General features: G+C 40.8%; 1 protein-coding gene across 37 annotated transcripts in view; it reads right to left on the bottom strand.

Annotated features, from left to right (window-relative positions):
- Window positions 1-17,217, bottom strand: part of NRXN1 (neurexin 1) — a 711,718-nt gene that overhangs the window by 47,216 nt on the left and 647,285 nt on the right. For 2 of the 37 annotated variants that reach the window (XM_032683764.1, XM_032683765.1), the window contains exon 1: window positions 7,250-7,334. The exons of the other annotated variants lie outside the window; for them this stretch is intronic. In XM_032683764.1, the coding sequence (XP_032539655.1) occupies window positions 7,250-7,282 (33 nt within the window). In that variant the 5' untranslated portion in view covers window positions 7,283-7,334. Of the gene's footprint in view, window positions 1-7,249; window positions 7,335-17,217 lie in introns of those variants that run through there. 37 annotated transcript variants of the gene reach the window in all.

The raw sequence follows: 17,217 nt of genomic DNA, 5'->3' as shown, positions 1-17,217 counted from the left end.
GAGGTAGGTTTCCAGTGGGAATCAGTCACTTCCCCACTATATTTTTAGATTATTTACTCAGGTTACTTTCAGTTTTCCTATTTCAAAGTACAGCAATACCTGAAGTTGAAAAGCTGACTTTAATCCTTGAAGCCGTCTGGATACCAGGTTATAAAAAGAATAATACAAAGTCTACTAGAGCAGTCAAGTCAGTCCTGGCACAATGCAAGGCAGGAGCAAGGGTCACGGATCAGCTGCCAGAGCTCCTCATCCTTCAGTGGCTGCACACTGGAAGAATGCTCCCACTGTCATAAAAGATGCTGCCCATTCCTGGTTCAGATATGTCACCTATACAGCAATGGGGAACAGGTATTACAGACAGTTTGGACACAAGAAAATTGTCTCAGACTTTTTCAGGACTAGGTTACCATCTCAGTCGCCTATTTTAGGCTGCCAGAAAGCAAAGATTAGACAAAGTGACAGATACATTCCTATGGGCTTAAAAGTTGCTATTATTTCCTTTGTAACCGTCTGGTGCACAAAAACAGTGAGATTTGAATGTCAGTCTCTATCCTTTCTGCCTCATGTGTCCTCCCCAGTAACCCTGAAGGAGTATTTTGCAAAGGTCGCCTTTGCAGCCTTTTCAGATGTCTCCGCTATCGCTTTGCTTATGTTATTCCCTATATATGCCCTGTAGACAGGGAAAATATGTAGCAATAGAAATTTGCTGCACAGGTAAAGCTGCAAAGGGAGGAGTCAGGGCTGGTGAAGATGACAATTGTCAGTGCAGCTTACAGAAAAGCGTGGTGTCTTTGTTCATGCCTTTAGGTAAAAACGGTGCAACTGGAAACCTAGAACTTAAGACACAGGCAGAAAGAAAGAAATTATGCTGATTCTCTCTTATCTATTTCATGAACCCTGACCCTGCAAGAGTTAGCAGAAACATCTTACTGCCTTTTTAGCTAGCTGGAATAAATTCCATAAATAGGAAGAGGAGTAACATAAAGGATTTCCTGTAAAGTCTCTTCCTAACCACAACTGAACAAGGCAACTATAATCCAACATGCGCTGAACAGACCAGAGGACTCCTGCAGAGATATTCCGCTGGTCCAGACTGAGTTTAAACTCATTTAAGGGATGCAAACTGTGTTTCTCAGGGCTAAGCTTAAATAAGGATGTAGTACCCTAGCATTGTGCCCTGAATGCCTAGGACAGGAGGAGAGTTATTTCTGGCACTGATGCACCATGTGCTGAAATCGGTCAGTGATGCTCACGTGGGACATGGCAGTTCCGCAGACGCAGTTGTTGGCGAGGGCCCGGGGCTGCTCAGGCTGTTCGGTGCAGATGGACATCCTCTATGAAATCACAGGCTACACTTTTTAGCTTGGCTTTGCAAAGCACCGTGAAGTTGGCACGGGCCAGGGGAAGTGAGCTTGCCCAGGCTACGGTGGTTGACGTTGACATCAACCGCACTGAACATATTTGCATTTGGCAAGGGATCTTACCGGAAGGGATATTTTTATGGGCCCGCTGTTATTTTGGCTAAGCCGTCTCCCACCCCTTCCTCACTGCTATAAAACATGGCAGAGGTTTGTACTTTGTCCATGTACTCATTCCTCAGCTTCCCCAATGCTGGAGCATTAATGATACTTAATACCTGCATTGAATATACCTGCGTTATATGTAAAGCAAAATTTTGACTTTTCATTCACTGTCATATCCCTGTTATTAAGCAATTGTAACATCAATGGGGAACTCAAAAATATGCTTTACTCCTAAGGGCCGTATGGACTTCATTTTTGCTTCTACTGTACAACATACTCTACAAAAATAATGTATATTTGCTTGTTTCCTGTGTACTCTCTGGGAACCACATTTCTTAAAGGTCCTTTGGTCATGTATGATAAAATAGGTGAAAACAAAAGCCATTCTCCACCTCTTCAGTGCAGCCATGCCCCAGGTGTACATTCTGCTTTGAGGGACGTATAAGAATTGGTAGCAGTCATAGGGCAGAGACACAACTCCAGACTCTAATTACCCTTTTTCTGACACTGAACTTGCTTGCCAACTCTACTAACAATGGGTTTGGTTAATAGTTCAAATAACCCCATAGAAAAATTTTGAAAGTCCAACAAAACCCCTGTTCCACTAAGGTGGAGCAGCATTAAACACCACCACAGAAAACCAAAGTATTTCCCTCAGCCTCCAATACAGGAAAATATAACAACAGCATACGTGGTGGTATAGCTTCATAATGAGAGTGAACTAGCAAGGGAGTTTTGAAATAGATAGGAAAGGGAATAAAAGAAATCAGAAGAACTACAAAAAATGAGAAAAAACCCACAAAATTTGCAGAAAATTAGGGAAAATAATTTAAGTCTTTACTTCATGTAATTTCATTTTTATTGGTTTGCAGCCATACCACAGCCAATTTAGAGAAACCAGCGAACAAGACTCTAACATTATTGTGGCCAAGAAATGCAATTTACTCTGTGCTAAAGTCCACGACTTACTGTATTCATTTCTGGATTTGTGCCAAAAACATATGGCTAGACTCAAACCAGAGTGTTCCAAGGTCCTAGACCTTACAGACTCTCAGCATGAGGAATGCCTTACCACCTGAAAACTTCCCAGCTCTTTACTGGCAAGGAATTAGTTCATGAGATGGAATTTAGAATGAATCATTTTGGTGAAAATACCATCTTGCTCATTTCCCACTTAATTCTGATATACTTTTAGCAACAATCATCCAAGAGATAGATAGGTTCAGAAATCAATTCATACGTCCTTACATACTTAGACTTTATGCTCTCAGACTTCTGCCAAGGATAACATGTCAGTGACACTGAAGTCAATGACAGAACTTCCCCTGACTTTAAGGATGGTAAAATTTCACCCTAAATTCACGTTTTTTGGAAATCCAGACACACTGCTGCACAGGACTAACCAGTGTGTCTACAATGCTCAGATTTCCTGAGCATTCCTGATACAGAACACACTTTCTAATCCCTGGTTGTTCCGCTTTTTTTTTTTTGCACAAATTTTTCCCCTTCTCTAGTAGAGAAGTGCATTCTCTAGAATTACCATTCCCTAGTAATGCAGTCAAATGCATTATTAAAGGAAAAAAAAAAGCTAGTAGCGATCTGGATGTGTGGGCACAGAACAATAATTTGACCCCCTCTGCAGCATCCCATCAAAAACTAACCAGCTATTGCATGGGGGCTGCACAGAAACAGTCCCAACAAATACTTCTGCAGAAGGATTGCAAGGGTTTTGTTGGCTGCATGTTGATGTACAATCACCCCATATCCTTTCAGAAAGCTGTTGACTGTAAGTTTTGCCCTTGGCCTTTATTCTGTCTCATCTTGACATGGTACTTAGATTGGAAACATTACCTGAAGTTTCACCCAAAAGGGATTGAAAGATACAATCTGAAAAAAAAGGATTAGTCCTATTTAACTGCATGTGATTATATAGCTAAACCTAATTATGCATCCCACTGGCAAAAATAAAGTACAGTGGAGATGTAGACAAGGAAAAAAGAGAAAGCCAGTGCAGAAAAGCATAGCAAAGACTGTAATCATTCAAGCTACTTCACAACAGCAACTTCTCATGCTTTTTCCGACTTTTCCTGGATCTGCTGGTCAGAGCCACTTCCAAGAGCAGGACAAAACACCCTATGGACTGAAAAACCATGTCAGAAATCTAAGCAACAAAGAGAGAGCAATAAATCCAGAAATCCAAAATTACTACTGGATGAATGTGTAAAATGAGCATAAAATTAATTTTTGTGTCAGAAAAGCTGATCACTTAGCTGCTGAAAAAACCCATCTAATTCATAAGAATTAGTAACATGAAACAAATAGAATGACTAAACTTTATAGCAATACACACAACTAAAATAATTATAAAATATTTCAAGCTATTGAAGACGTTAACCAAGATATTATGAAAATCATTCAGTGTTCACCAAGAAGTTCTGACTGTCAAGCTTCTCCTTGGCTAAGATTGAGTATGGTGTTTTCTTCAATTATTTATCTTGGAAGGCTCAGAAAGGCTTTCTTTTGTGTATATACACACAACCCAACCAAGTCATGACACCATCTCTAAAAGTGTGAAGACATAAAGAGCTCTAAGGAGAGAAAACAACTCCTCTAAGCAGTGGCAATGGGGGACCCAAGGCAGAAGGGGGTCAGCAGAGTGGGAAATCCTTTTATGAGGTGGAGCTGCTATAGTTTACATGGCTGTTCCAAACATCGTGATTTTCAGTAGCTGCGAAAAGAGAGAGGACAGATGAACAGGATCTACAGATGAATGGGTAGATCCTACTCTAGGATCTCTAGAGTAGATCCTAGAGTATATACTCTATTTGGATTACAGCAGGTTAGACTGTTTTCTCATTTGTGCCACCAAACTATCCTCATCATGGTACTTTTGTTAAATCACCAACCTGGCACAGGAGCACTTTTAGAAGAATGTGATTTTCATTTTGAAACATCTGTATTTTAATCTTTTCTTTGCACTCCTGTTCTCTGGTACTCCACGTGGCTACCTTCCATAATGGCAACACAGGATGGTTGAACCTCCTCTGCATTTCTTCCTCATGGCAGGAAAGCCATACTGACAAATCTTAACTTTCTACGTCATCTCAAATGCACAAGGTCAAAAAATAAATCTTCTCGCACTGTGACTGGGTTTTCTTGCTAAATCAGCATTACTCCAAGACATAAAGCACAGTTGAGTTTTTAAACACTGTCCTTAGGCTGTTTGTCTCCTCTGAATTCCTGTTGAATATTGATTTGGGATTTAAAGGTCCAACTGCCCACCTAATCAGGTTGTGTATACAAACTTTGACTGATTAATGGGTTATTTTAAATGCACAGCTACTTCAAGGACTAAAGAACATGGACAACATGAACTTTCCTTGTCTTGCTTTATGCCACAAGGTTTTAGATCAAACTATACCTTTACAGAAACACAGGCTTGCCCTTCAGGATATAACCACCAAACAGACTTTTCTGTGAATTGCTTTTCCGGACGCATCTAAGGCAATTCTGCTAAGCCTTAGTTATAAGCAATCTTAAAATACCAGAAACATTACTTGGTATTAAACTTGAGACCACATGTTGGCTTTTGAGATATTCATAACTCTAGTAGACCTTATATTAAGCAAATGGAATTCATTTTGTACACGCTATCTAGATGCATCTCTCCACAGGTGAGCTACCATCTAGGCAGGTTTAATGGACAATTCCTCAGGCTGCCCTGGCAATTACTCCTCTGCTGACCTGGAAGGATCATTAATATTAGGGAGCTGAGATGCAATTCAATTTCCATTCTGACTCAGCCCTAAGCTCCTTCTAAGTGGATGCTGTCAGCTGTGTCAAATTATATATGAAGCCTAGATGATGTGGAGGACTATTAGGAAGAGAGCTGGGGATGGTAAACTCTATTCACAAAGTTTTCAGCCTGAACTCAAATAGTGGCCTAAGATACCAACAGGCCAGAACCATTTGGCATGGGAAAACTCTAATAGATACCCAAAATATTTTTGGGGGGTAAGATGCTATGAGAAGAGCAAAATCAGGTATGGATTAGCTCAGAGCAATAAGAGACGAGCTGCTTATAGAATGGCATGTTCAGTGATTTAAATGCATAACATAAACAACCCCTAAAAGGCTTAATGGCAGAACTCTGAGGAAGCCCAGCTAACAAATGCAAATAGCATTACACAATATACCCAGTACACCACAGATACTGTTTGATCCTTAGCCCCACAAATGCAGCAATAAATAAAAAAGAATTAAGATAGCTCAGATCCAGTTCAGCAGGCAACCTTCAGACAACCATGGAAAAGCCCCCCCAAAACCATAACTCCTCTCAACACAAGGGTTATAACCTGTAAACCAGGATAAAACTGAACAACTGTCTCCCCCACTTTATTATCCTCTGATTCATTTGAAAGAAATGTACCAAAAAACGCTTTTCCCTTTTCTAGCTAATGGGGGGAAATGAGAGGTTTATGTAAAGATGGAAGCTGCTGCTTCCTTGCTTTAAAAGCCCTTTAACCTCTTTTGGCAACCCTCATCCTCACCTTTGCCTTCGCCTACTATCATGATACACCTGTCCCACCTGATGCCAGCTCTGGTGTTGCCAGCAGAATTCCCATGGTGCATGCAGGCGCGACAGTGCCACGGCATTTTAACTCTTCTTGGGGAGAATAAGGAGCTAAAAAGATCATGAACCTCCCCAGAGGAGCTGAGCGCTCCAACACACACACATACCTTTCTGCTTGTTTTCAGGTAATATGGAAAGCTTTGTAATCAAAGGTCTTTTAAATTAGATACCTTGGAGGTTTGTTATTTTCAAACAAACAAACAAATAAATAAATAAATAAACAGACCCCCCCCTTGCTCTTCGGTGTTAGAAACAAGCAAATAAACAATCAATCTTTAAAAAATACACAAACACGTTCATTGTCATAAACATGCAGCGATTTACCCTCCCCCGAAAGATCAGAATGAACTCATTTAAAAATGAAACTACTTTGCATTATATATCACCAAATATTAGTCAATCAGATACAGTCATTCATTTATATGCGATTTTTCTTATCAAAGCATGCATAAAACTCACAGGAATTCCCGTTGTGCAAATGCTCACTGAAAAAAAATCAAATCAAAACAAGTACACACATACGTACACACACACACGTACACACATATTCTAAGCCAAGATGAAAAGCATGCATGGTCAGGGTTTAAGCATCATTTAAGCCAAAATAATTGCTAGATTATTAAAAAAGAAAGCAGCCTGGCAATTATTTGAAGCAGGTTTTATTCATGCTTTTATTTGATTCTTCTCGATTTTCCTTTCCTTTAAACAATTTGTAGCAAACATGCTAAAAAAAAAAGGCTCTATTGTTCAAAAAAAGCAGAAGAGAAAAAAACCAGCAGCATCCATGCTCTGGGTACCAAAGCGTTATTTTCTTGGAGCAGAAAAGAAAAAAAAAAACCCAACACATTTAAAAGCTTTTCTAGATTTAAAACATATATCGTGCAGAAATTTGATCTTAATATTAATGACATGCAATCTCCAAGGAGACGTATTCTAATTAAAAAAAAAAAAGTCATTTTCAGTAAATCGGCATAAATGCCTTTTTTTTTTTTTTTTCCTTTCTCCTCCTTGCTGTCAGCCTAAAGGTATCTTAAACCCTGCATGCGGCAGTGCTTCGCCTGTGCGCTGCATCGGCTGTGAGAGAAGAAGCTACCTGAGAGTTTTCACAGTGCCATCTCATATCCATGTCTGCCTGGCTACCCTGCGTGCTTACAGTTGGTTTTTTTTTTTTTTTTTCTTTTTCTTTCCTTTTTTTTTTTTTTTCCTCCCCCTCCTCTCTTTCTTCCTCCCCACCCCCACCCCCTCTCTCCCAAAAACCCCTCCCGCCCTTAATTCTTAATGGAAATCCTAGGGAATTTAGTCCATCCTCTGAAATCAATACTGGTGACAGGCGCGCTCCGCGGGACCCGCCGATGATGAATCGCCTGCGCATCCTCACGGCCTATCAGCGCGCGCCGCCGCACAGCCAATGGCCGCGCCCGGAAAGCCCCGGAGCCGCCGCCCGGGAACCGCACCGGGAGCCGGGAACCCTCACCGGGGAACCCTCACCGGGGAACCCGCACACCGCACACCGCACCCGCACACCGCGCTGCGGGACGGAACGGAACGGGCGCCGCCCGCACCCGCGGGAGCGGGAAGGGGAGCGGATCCCCCCCCCCCGCGCCCCGGGCTGGCGCGGGAAGGAGGATGGTGGTGGTGGTGCTAGGAATGGTTTGTCCCCCGTCATTCCGGCAAAGCAGGCGTGCCACGTCAAGCTGGCACCCCGGCAGCGTTATCTTAACGTTTTAAAAGTCCCAGTAATAAGCCGGGGAGACCCCGACGAGCAAGTTCACAAACGCCTCGATACGGGAGGGCGCGCCTTCATTTTGAAGCCCCCCCCATCCCTTCGCCCCACCCCAACCTGTGCACTCCCTACGCGACGCGCCCAGCGCCCGCCCGGCGCGGGAAGCGATGGGGAAGATGCTGTGGGAAGATAGCACAGCACGTCTGGGCTGCCATATGGAAACCCGTGATGAGCGTCTGCTGGCGTTGGCCGGAGCCAGATCGGCCGCCCGGCGATGCACAGGTGCCGGAGCAACCTTGAGCAAGCAACCGCTGAAAACAGGTTCATCAGATCGTGCCAACAAACCCCGCAAAATCCAACCACAACGTCTAGCCACCTTTTAAAACACCACCATTTAACTTTGATTTGTCCCAGGGAGAATTTTTCCTTTTTTTTTTTTTTTTTTTTTTTTTTTTTTTGTTCTTTAACAGTTTTCATGAATCCCAACAGTTGCAAGTTACTAAGCCCCCACCTTAACTCTCCTGTAGGGCTTTTCCAGAAGCCCTCAAAACCAGTTTGAATAATGGATGCCTATGCTGAGGAAAAAGACAAGTGAGAGATGAAAAAGTCAAGTGAAACTAACTTTGCAGTTGCCCTGACAGGAGCTCAGAGATGGTAAGGCTGCCCTGACATGCCGTACCCTCACCCATCCATTTCAGTGGCAGTGTGTTACCTGTTTCTAAAGCCATTTTGAACTTGAAACACCATTTGACAAACAATATGTCTGCATGCACCTTCCTGCTAATGGCCAAAGCACACAGCAGTAAAAAAAAATTAATACAATGCAATGCCTTGATACACTTCATCATGAAAAAATAAACTGAAATAAGATCTGCTCTGTATGAAAAACATCTCTCTCCTCTAAACAGAGCCAGGTTTAACCCCAGGGTATGTGGTACCAGTATATTTGGTAGATTTTCATAGTAGTGCTTAATTTTTAATATTTAGATTTAATTTTAATTTTAATATTAAAGATTTTTAATATTTAGTTATTAAATTATAAGCATCTGTAACAGGTGTTCCTTTACCGATGAACTGAAATATTAAAGCCCATAGACAGCAGCAAGGCTGCTTTGTGGGCACATTTGGCTGCAATTAAGTCACAACTAAGGTAGTTAATGCTGAAACAAACACTTCATAGCTTGTTAGAAGTGTTGTCACTTGTCTGTTAAATGTCTGTCTGTATGAGGTGGCTCTAATTAAAGGAAAGTCATTGCCCTCAGGCTCTTACACCTGCCTTGTGGTGAAATCTGACTCTCGACCCTGCAACTGCAAAACTGCAAGACAATGTGCCAGTGGATGGCGCAGAAAGTGCTCTCCTCACTTGTTCTACACATTGTTTTCTAAGAGTGGGCCAGCAAAGTTAAAAGGTCTTCTGGAGCTGAACACTATATTTTGATAGCTCTCAGAGTTGTAAATCTCTCAGGATATCCATTCAGAGCAGTTTTTGGCCCTCCAAGGAACACCCTAGGAATCCCCGGATCTTGACTCTGCACCTATCCCCTCTGTGAAGAGGGGACCATCAGGCAGAGGACACCATCAGGCCATAATTATGTGGTTGCTTATCCAGTGTTTTGCTTTGTGGGCAACGGTCAAAATTCCAAGCCTTTTTTGCACATCCCATCTCAGGGACCTCTCCTCAGGAGAGAGGACAGGAAAGGCAGTGCTCATGGCTGGCATCTGTGCCCTGACTGCCCTTCTGGCATCAGCATTGATTTCTGTGGCTTGCCTGACAATCACCCGTGTCGGGGCTGTGTCCTCAATGAAAGGTGTTCATCTGGGGGGCAAAGCAAGTAAGAAAAACAGTCCTATTTTCATTAAGAAGATTATCTAAATGAGAATAGTAAGTACCATTTCCAGCGGTTCAAACAGTGGGGTCCTTTCACATTCACTAAGATGAACTTTCACAAACCCCAGCACACGCTTTCCTGAAAGACAGTGCTAAATTATCTACAATATTTTGCTTGAGGTGGTATTTTTTAGAAGTGTGATTCTACAACAGCACCATTAACAGTAACGGACTGTCATATGTTCTGTATGGTGTTATCCAGGGGACTAACTAATGCAGCAGTAACAGGAATGGTATAAAGATGGATGGCAGATCCCAACTCCTCTCAAATGCTGAGCAGATGTTTGTGAGGATGGAATGCTGTTTGAAAAGCCTTGCCCTGAACTGCTGGGAGAAATGCTGCAGAGCACAGCTTGCTATGAGCTGTGCTAGGTCAGAAAGGTATATCCTACAGATTCTGGATGTCCAGCAAAAACCAGCTTGCAATGTAATTGCTTCTATTGGAGAATAACACTCCATCTAGCCAAGGTCAGGGGTTTTTTTGCCTTTCATGGAGACGCAGCTCAATGTGTGCATCATGTGTGGTGTGCTATGGTATATGAAAATACAATAGACAATGTGGTTAGGATAAATTTTACCCAAAGGATGTGAAGGCACTGTAAGTGTTATGAGCTTAGTATGGCAAAGCAGTTAGAAATGCACCTGCCTTTACATTTAAGTATTTGTAACTTTGCATTTAAGTAAACTCCTGAGTGCTTTGTTGAATCAAGTCCAAATATACCAAAAAATAACACTAAATGCAAGAAAGCAATAAACCTGAATTTGCTTGAGTACACATTCTCAAGCTGTACATGAGAGTTTTGCTGAATGTATGCATTTTGCCAAAATCATACAAAATATTACTTAAAAACCTGCTTGTCAATGCAGTGAGGGATATGAAATTAGTTGTATAGCATATATTTCATAGGTAGGGACAGTGTAGTAAATATCACAAAGACAAATCTATATAGTTACTAAAATGCAGAAACAGCATTATCCTTGAAAAACACACACACAAAAAATGACATAAAACCCACCATACAAAACCAAGAACAGAAGAAGCCAGACTTGAGATTTGATTTAAATCTAAATATAATACATATTTCATTAACTAGACAGGAACTGTGCAGACATATCATCATTAAAATCCTTGCTACTGCACTGAACAGGCGGTTTTATAAAATTATTGTAATTTATCTAGGAAAAAGATCTACTTGAGAGCAAAAAAACCCTGATTATTTTTTTTATACAATTTTATCAAAAGAATTTGCATCTACAGTTCAGACACAGGCAGAAGCCTTCAGTTCTTACACTTCAACCTAAGGGCAAGCACAGGTTAAGCTGTTTGAGATGAGAACAAGATATTTTATATATTATCCACCACTTCTAACGTGCTTAATGAGCATGAAAGTTATGTGAGTTTTAAATATAAAGGCCTATGTGTCCTTAGGGATTAAACTGTCATTTTAACTTGAGAGTCACATCTCTCTTATGGTCAGGTGGGCCTCCACCCATGCCCAGTCACCTGCAAACCCCCCAGGATTGTCCTTTGGAAATGTATTTAATGACTTTGAGGTGTATGTGGGTTTGCTGTCTACAGTGAGTTTTCATTTCATAATTACCTATGCACAAAGTCATTCCTATCCAGAGAGAGTTGGTATTAAGGAGGTAGCCTTACTGTTTTCATGAGAGAACTGGGGCAGTATTTGGGATGTCATCAATGTGACATCTTCACTTTTCCCCTGGAGACTTCTGCAATATTCCACTCTGCTAAACTACTGAACTCTGGGAAATAAGTGTCAGTGTCAACACTTTCTGTCATCTCTGTAACACTTAGTGTACTTGCACCTGTGACAAAATTACCCCCTTCTGGCAGGAAGTCTGTAATCTCCTTCCTGGAGGTCTGAACTCTCCCATCATGTCAGCCAAACTGCACCCATTGAGACAGCTTGCAGGTACCTCCATTCCCATGGATCACAGGAAAAAAACTCAACGGTGATGAAAATCTTCAAGAGAACTGCCTTCCACTGCTTAAAAGGTCAAGATCCTCCTCCTTTTTTAAGCAAATGGAAGCAGAAAAACTGTCACCGGAAAAAATTACTCTCTCAAGAAACCATAATTTAGATCAATCCTACCTGTTTGGAACTAACAGAAGATCTCAGACTTTAGTTCTCAATTCTGTACTATCAAGAAACAGCTTAAATGTACTTGTTGTGCTGGGCACATATATATTTCCATTCTCTGCTTCCTCTTACCTCCTACTTACCATTTCCTAACTTTTTTTTCTGGTCTTTCCAAATCCTTTTATACCTTGTTAATCAACAGAGTCATAACAGTGCAATGGGAAAATAATGGCATGCAGCTATTATACTAATTATATAGAGCACCTTTATTTTGTCTCAATTGGCTCCATAAATTATGTTTCTTACCCATGCAAATATTAACACTACCTGATTGCTCACACCTATCTGCTTTAATATAAGTACTCATTGCCTTTTCTAGAGTGGAGGGGACAAGTTACACAGGAAGAGACAGAGATACAGATTTAGGAGGGGGAAAGAAGTTAACTACTTGTATAGAAATCTTTTCAAGAATGATTTAAAGTGGACAGCTGCAAACCTTAGCAATTTTAAAATGGCAAAATTAAAAATTGATGGAAGCATGTTTAAAGCTGAAGAAAGAAATTTTTCTCCTAGACTGATCCTATCTACAAAAGGAGACACATAGAAACCCTTCTGTGGGAAAAAAAAAATCAAACATAAGACAAACTCAGAGCAGCATTCTGAAATTTTGGACATATGATGCCCACGCTTTTCTAACTAAAAATAATCCAGAATTACAATGTCTAATTATTCACAAGGGTCCATTTTGTCTACACAAATGATACTAGAATGTATTCACCTTTGCTGGCTGGGAAAAGGGGTTTTGCCCCCCTGTATCAGTCTAGGAAATACTGAGGCTCTCTTAACTTGCACCTGACTGTCCACTGTCTAAAAGACTTCTAAAGGGATTATGTGCCTTGATTTCTGCACCAACTGCACCTCTGTACAGGTCACAAAGTCCTAAATAAACTAGCCCTAAATCCTCACAGGTGATTCACGTGGGACCCTTCTGCTTCTTTTGTAGGGGGGCAAAGGGAACGCAGAGCAACAATGGATCGGGTCTCTTTGATTTGTTATTTTAAACCAACAACGAGTGATTTTAGAGGTGTTATTCTCACTTCAGTGAGTGTCAGTTCAGGCACAGGGGGTTTATTAGGGAACCTGAACTATCTCCAGAGGCTTAGCAGTGTTGATTAGCCCCCTGGGCATTCAGATGGGCCTGGGGAACAGGGTCGAGTTTGGCATGGCTGAGAGAAGACTTCTAAATTACCTAAAGGTTTTTCTCCTCCTGCAAACAAGCAACAGGATCCAGAGGAGAGGGGAGAAAGAACTCCCATACCTGCAGGAGCACACCACCAAGGTATGTTTTCCAGGAGAAGCACAAGAAGTTGTAAAAGTGAAAACAGGTCAGGGGGGGAGTATCAGGAGAGAGAGGCCCTCATCTGCCTTTTGCCCTGTTCTGAGAGAGCATGTCAGAGGTCACGTTTTCTTCCCCCAAATACGAACAAGAAAAAAAATAAAAATAAAAGTCTTTGTGTTCTTTCCTCCTGGGTACATAAGGCCCATCTGTGTGCGCACAAATAAATAAGCTGGGAGCAACTGCAGTTGAGGATATTCTGTAAACAATAAATCTATTTATACCATTTCATACTTTTGTCAGCATTTGATGTTTCAATATGATTGTGTATTTCACAAATTTTTTAGATTCAAAGTAATTCTCTCATCACCTTTGGCAGGGTCAGCCTCTGGTAAGGATAATGGGGGCAACTGCCTACACCAAAATGTGTACAGGATGATGAAATCCATACCATAAGACAGAAACCTGTTGTACCGGGTAGTTAGGGGAGCAGAAAGAAAGATGAAGTATCGGTTTCCAGTGTATTTTCTCCAGGTGTGACTTTGCCCTGCTCTATCAGAGCCATTTTTAGCAGCTGGGGAATCCTTATTGCAATTTCAACATCTATAAAACAGTTTAAATCTAAAACTAACAGAGTGGAGAATGTAATATACTGGGTTTGATTGATCTGGATCTTTGAGTTTCTAAAACCTTGTTGGTTCAAAGAAGATTGCTACGAATATATTGTTTGTTCTACTTCAAAATCATACCTTTTCAGAGACACCCACATAGCTTAGAAATAGATGTACAAATGCATTAAATTTTGGCCTTGTTACGTTTTGCAGAGTGGGAGTGTAAGGGAAAAAAAAGGAGAATGCGAAACCCTCCTTCTAAATTAAAGGTTTCATATCCTAATAAATAATTTATTTGGCTGTTAGTAAACGCTTCCATTACCCCCTAATGTGGGGAAGCCTGCAGAGATTGGGTGCTTACTGCTGGCTCTCTATTCATAAGACTGTTTTGACTGTTACATCGGGTAAACAGCAGAGCCTGGGCTGTGTCTCTTTTGTGCACTCCACGGAAAAATAAAGCAGCTACTGACTAACTACACAGACACCCACAAAAGCACACACAATGTGATGTTGGTTGTTCACCCAGCACAGTAAAGAGGGTGGCTTTCCTGTGGCCGCAGTGATGCTCGGGGCTTCCTTGAGCATGTGTGTTGGGTTTTTACGGGAAGGGTGACTGACGTGGATAACGGATTCAAGCAGTAGCTGGAGGCAGCTGAGCCTGCTGTAAGCTGACAAGGATAGAAACAGCAAGAAAGAAACCTTCAAATGAAGAGCTAATTAATGGGTGCAGTTGTGTGCTGGTTATCAGGAGGACTCTAAATTACAGGCCTAGAGGAAGACTGCAAAACTAATGAAGAGATTCACATTTAGCAGAGAATATCGTGCTCTGACATCAACCTCCAGGTGATGGGAAATGAGGAGACTTATGGGCTGACAAGAGTGCTTACATCTATAAAGCACAGGGCTGCTCACCTTCCTCTCTCCCAGCAGTCAGGTTTAAAAAGAAAGAGTTTTTATCAGGGAGGAAAACCAAACAAACTAGAAGAGCCACGAAAACTACACCACAGTAATATCAATCCACAGAGAGAACTAAAAGCAAAGGGAACTACTTAATTTCTGAATGAGAAACTTATATTCTTTAAAAGGGCATAACAATATGAAACTGAGCCCTTGATACTTGGACAGGTTTAACGAAAAAAAATAAAAAAATCCCCAACAAACCCAGAATTTAACACTTCACAAGAATTATTATTTTCACACTTTAATTAAATTACTGCTTTGGTTCAGCCATTTTGCCAAAGGCAAGAACTATACAGAGCTTGGAGGGGGGAGGTATTAGTTGTTTTTTTCGTTTGAAGTTAATAGCATTAAAGAGATTAGGAAAAAAACCCCACAAGGCGGGCATACAGAGCCCACAGAAATCCACAGAAGGAGTTTTGTGGATCATGGAACAGGCATTAAAGAGCTGGTGAAAAACCCTAGTCCTTCGGAAATCAACAGCAACTCTGCCAGGATTTTAATCCTTATTTTTCAAAACATCCCATAGTCTGTCCTCTGCTTTCATACCTCTCAGGGAAGCACAGTCACCTATTAGCACAAGTGAGAAGTCCTCTCGCGAGCAGTGTTGCCATCACCTCACCATTCAGTGTTACGGAAGGAGGAGAGGCTGTCAGCTCCACTCTACTCTTAGACAAGCCTTGTAGATTTGTAGATCTGCATCCTTAAAAATTCCACATGCAGCTTTAAAACGTGTGCTTTTAGAGAAACTGTTTTGAATGTGGAATATGCGTTATTTCTATAGAAGATCAGAGGTGATTTGAAATGTTGAACCAGTATGGAGGCATGTGATGAAGGCAGAAAGGTTTCACTAACTACTGGTGTTCACCATTCAAAGAAAACTCTGACACACTATTTATATTCATTTCTACCTAGTTAAAACGCAAATTAGCCATAACTTTCATGTTATTATGACAAGAAATGAAAAATCAAAACCATATTGCTCATCATGATGTTATTCTTCCAGTACATACACGGGGTACTGCAGAAAAAAAAATTAAGGAGTTATATTTTTTGGTTGATTATCTGTCAGTTTGCTTGTGCAGGTCACAGGTCTGTAAGCAGTCAAATAAGCTCATGATGATAAACTGGAAATTAAAATATTCATGTGCAAGGCCACACACGAGCATGTACACCCCTATGTGTTGGAAACACCCTATTTGTTTTCTGCTTTGTTTACTATCAAATCTTCTTACTTCTCTTTCATGCTAAGAGACAAGTAATTAGAAGTCTACTAATCAATAGACCATTTTATTATCCAGTGCAGCTCTGAATAATCCTCATAATTTAACGAGCTTCTGAGCAGGCCAGCAGGGAATATGCAGAGAAAACAAAGAATTTGACAAATACCAAGGGCTAGTCAGTACAAAGCAGCTTTCAAGAAAATAAAAAAGCTCCCTGAGATTAGTTTTAAGTAGTGGAATCAAAACAAGCGAAATGCAAATCTGGTTTTCCTTCTTTTCTTTGCAGTAAAATTCACAGCTGCTTTGCCCCAGCTAAGCCTCAGAGGTCAGTCAGCTCTGGCTGCTGGAGGTAGCACCTACTTCTGGGCTAGGGAGAACTCCATGGCCCCAGGAGGGTTCTTTTGTTCAAAGAAAGGAAGGCAAGGATTATGTTATTCTCCCTCAGGGCTCCCCAACAGGTTTAGGTTTCTCCACCGAAAGCTTTGTGAAGAAGTCTTAGCACAGCTATGCTGGACCAGCAGCATCCTCGGGCAGCAAAGCCCGGTGCCATTGGAGTGCCCTTCTTTATGCCACTGTAGAAGTGTATTTAGCACCTAAACTCTAACAATAAAGAAGCAGGAGCATACTGTCCATCAAAATATTCATATATTCATGGATTACAGAAACAGACAGTCATCTGCTCAGACCTTCCTCCCCCTATTTTTATTTTTCAAACAATGTAATTGAATTTTATTTGGCATTCTAGACGTGTATATTTATTTAATTGAAAGCAACCAGGATAATTATTCTTTGTCTATCAAAAATGTTTTCTGTGCTTTAAAAAAGACTACAGAATAAAAAGTAGGACAATGCAGAGTAAAACCATTAATTAAATAGTCCTGAATGTATTTTCTATGCTCTTCCATTTCCTTGACAGCATAGCTGTGCTATTTCCTCATTTATTGTTAATGAACTAAGTATATCCTTGCTTGGTCTTGCTACAACATCAAAACAATAAAAATAAATAAAATCAGCCTAATGTTAAATTTAAGCCTTTAGGTCCATAAGAAACATTTACAACCCAAATCACAGACAGGTTTAATCATTGATTAAATATTTTAATCAATATTTAACATAATATTGTTGTATCAAATGTATAAATCATCAAATGAACAAGACTGGGAAGGATAGAAGCAGATTTTAAAAAAATACAGATACAGATGCAAATGCTTGTAATAATAA

The sequence above is a fragment of the Chiroxiphia lanceolata genome, chromosome 3 (assembly GCF_009829145.1).
Source record: "Chiroxiphia lanceolata isolate bChiLan1 chromosome 3, bChiLan1.pri, whole genome shotgun sequence".
Taxonomy (NCBI): Eukaryota; Metazoa; Chordata; class Aves; order Passeriformes; family Pipridae; genus Chiroxiphia; species Chiroxiphia lanceolata.
This window is presented reverse-complemented; position numbering and strand designations above follow the sequence as displayed.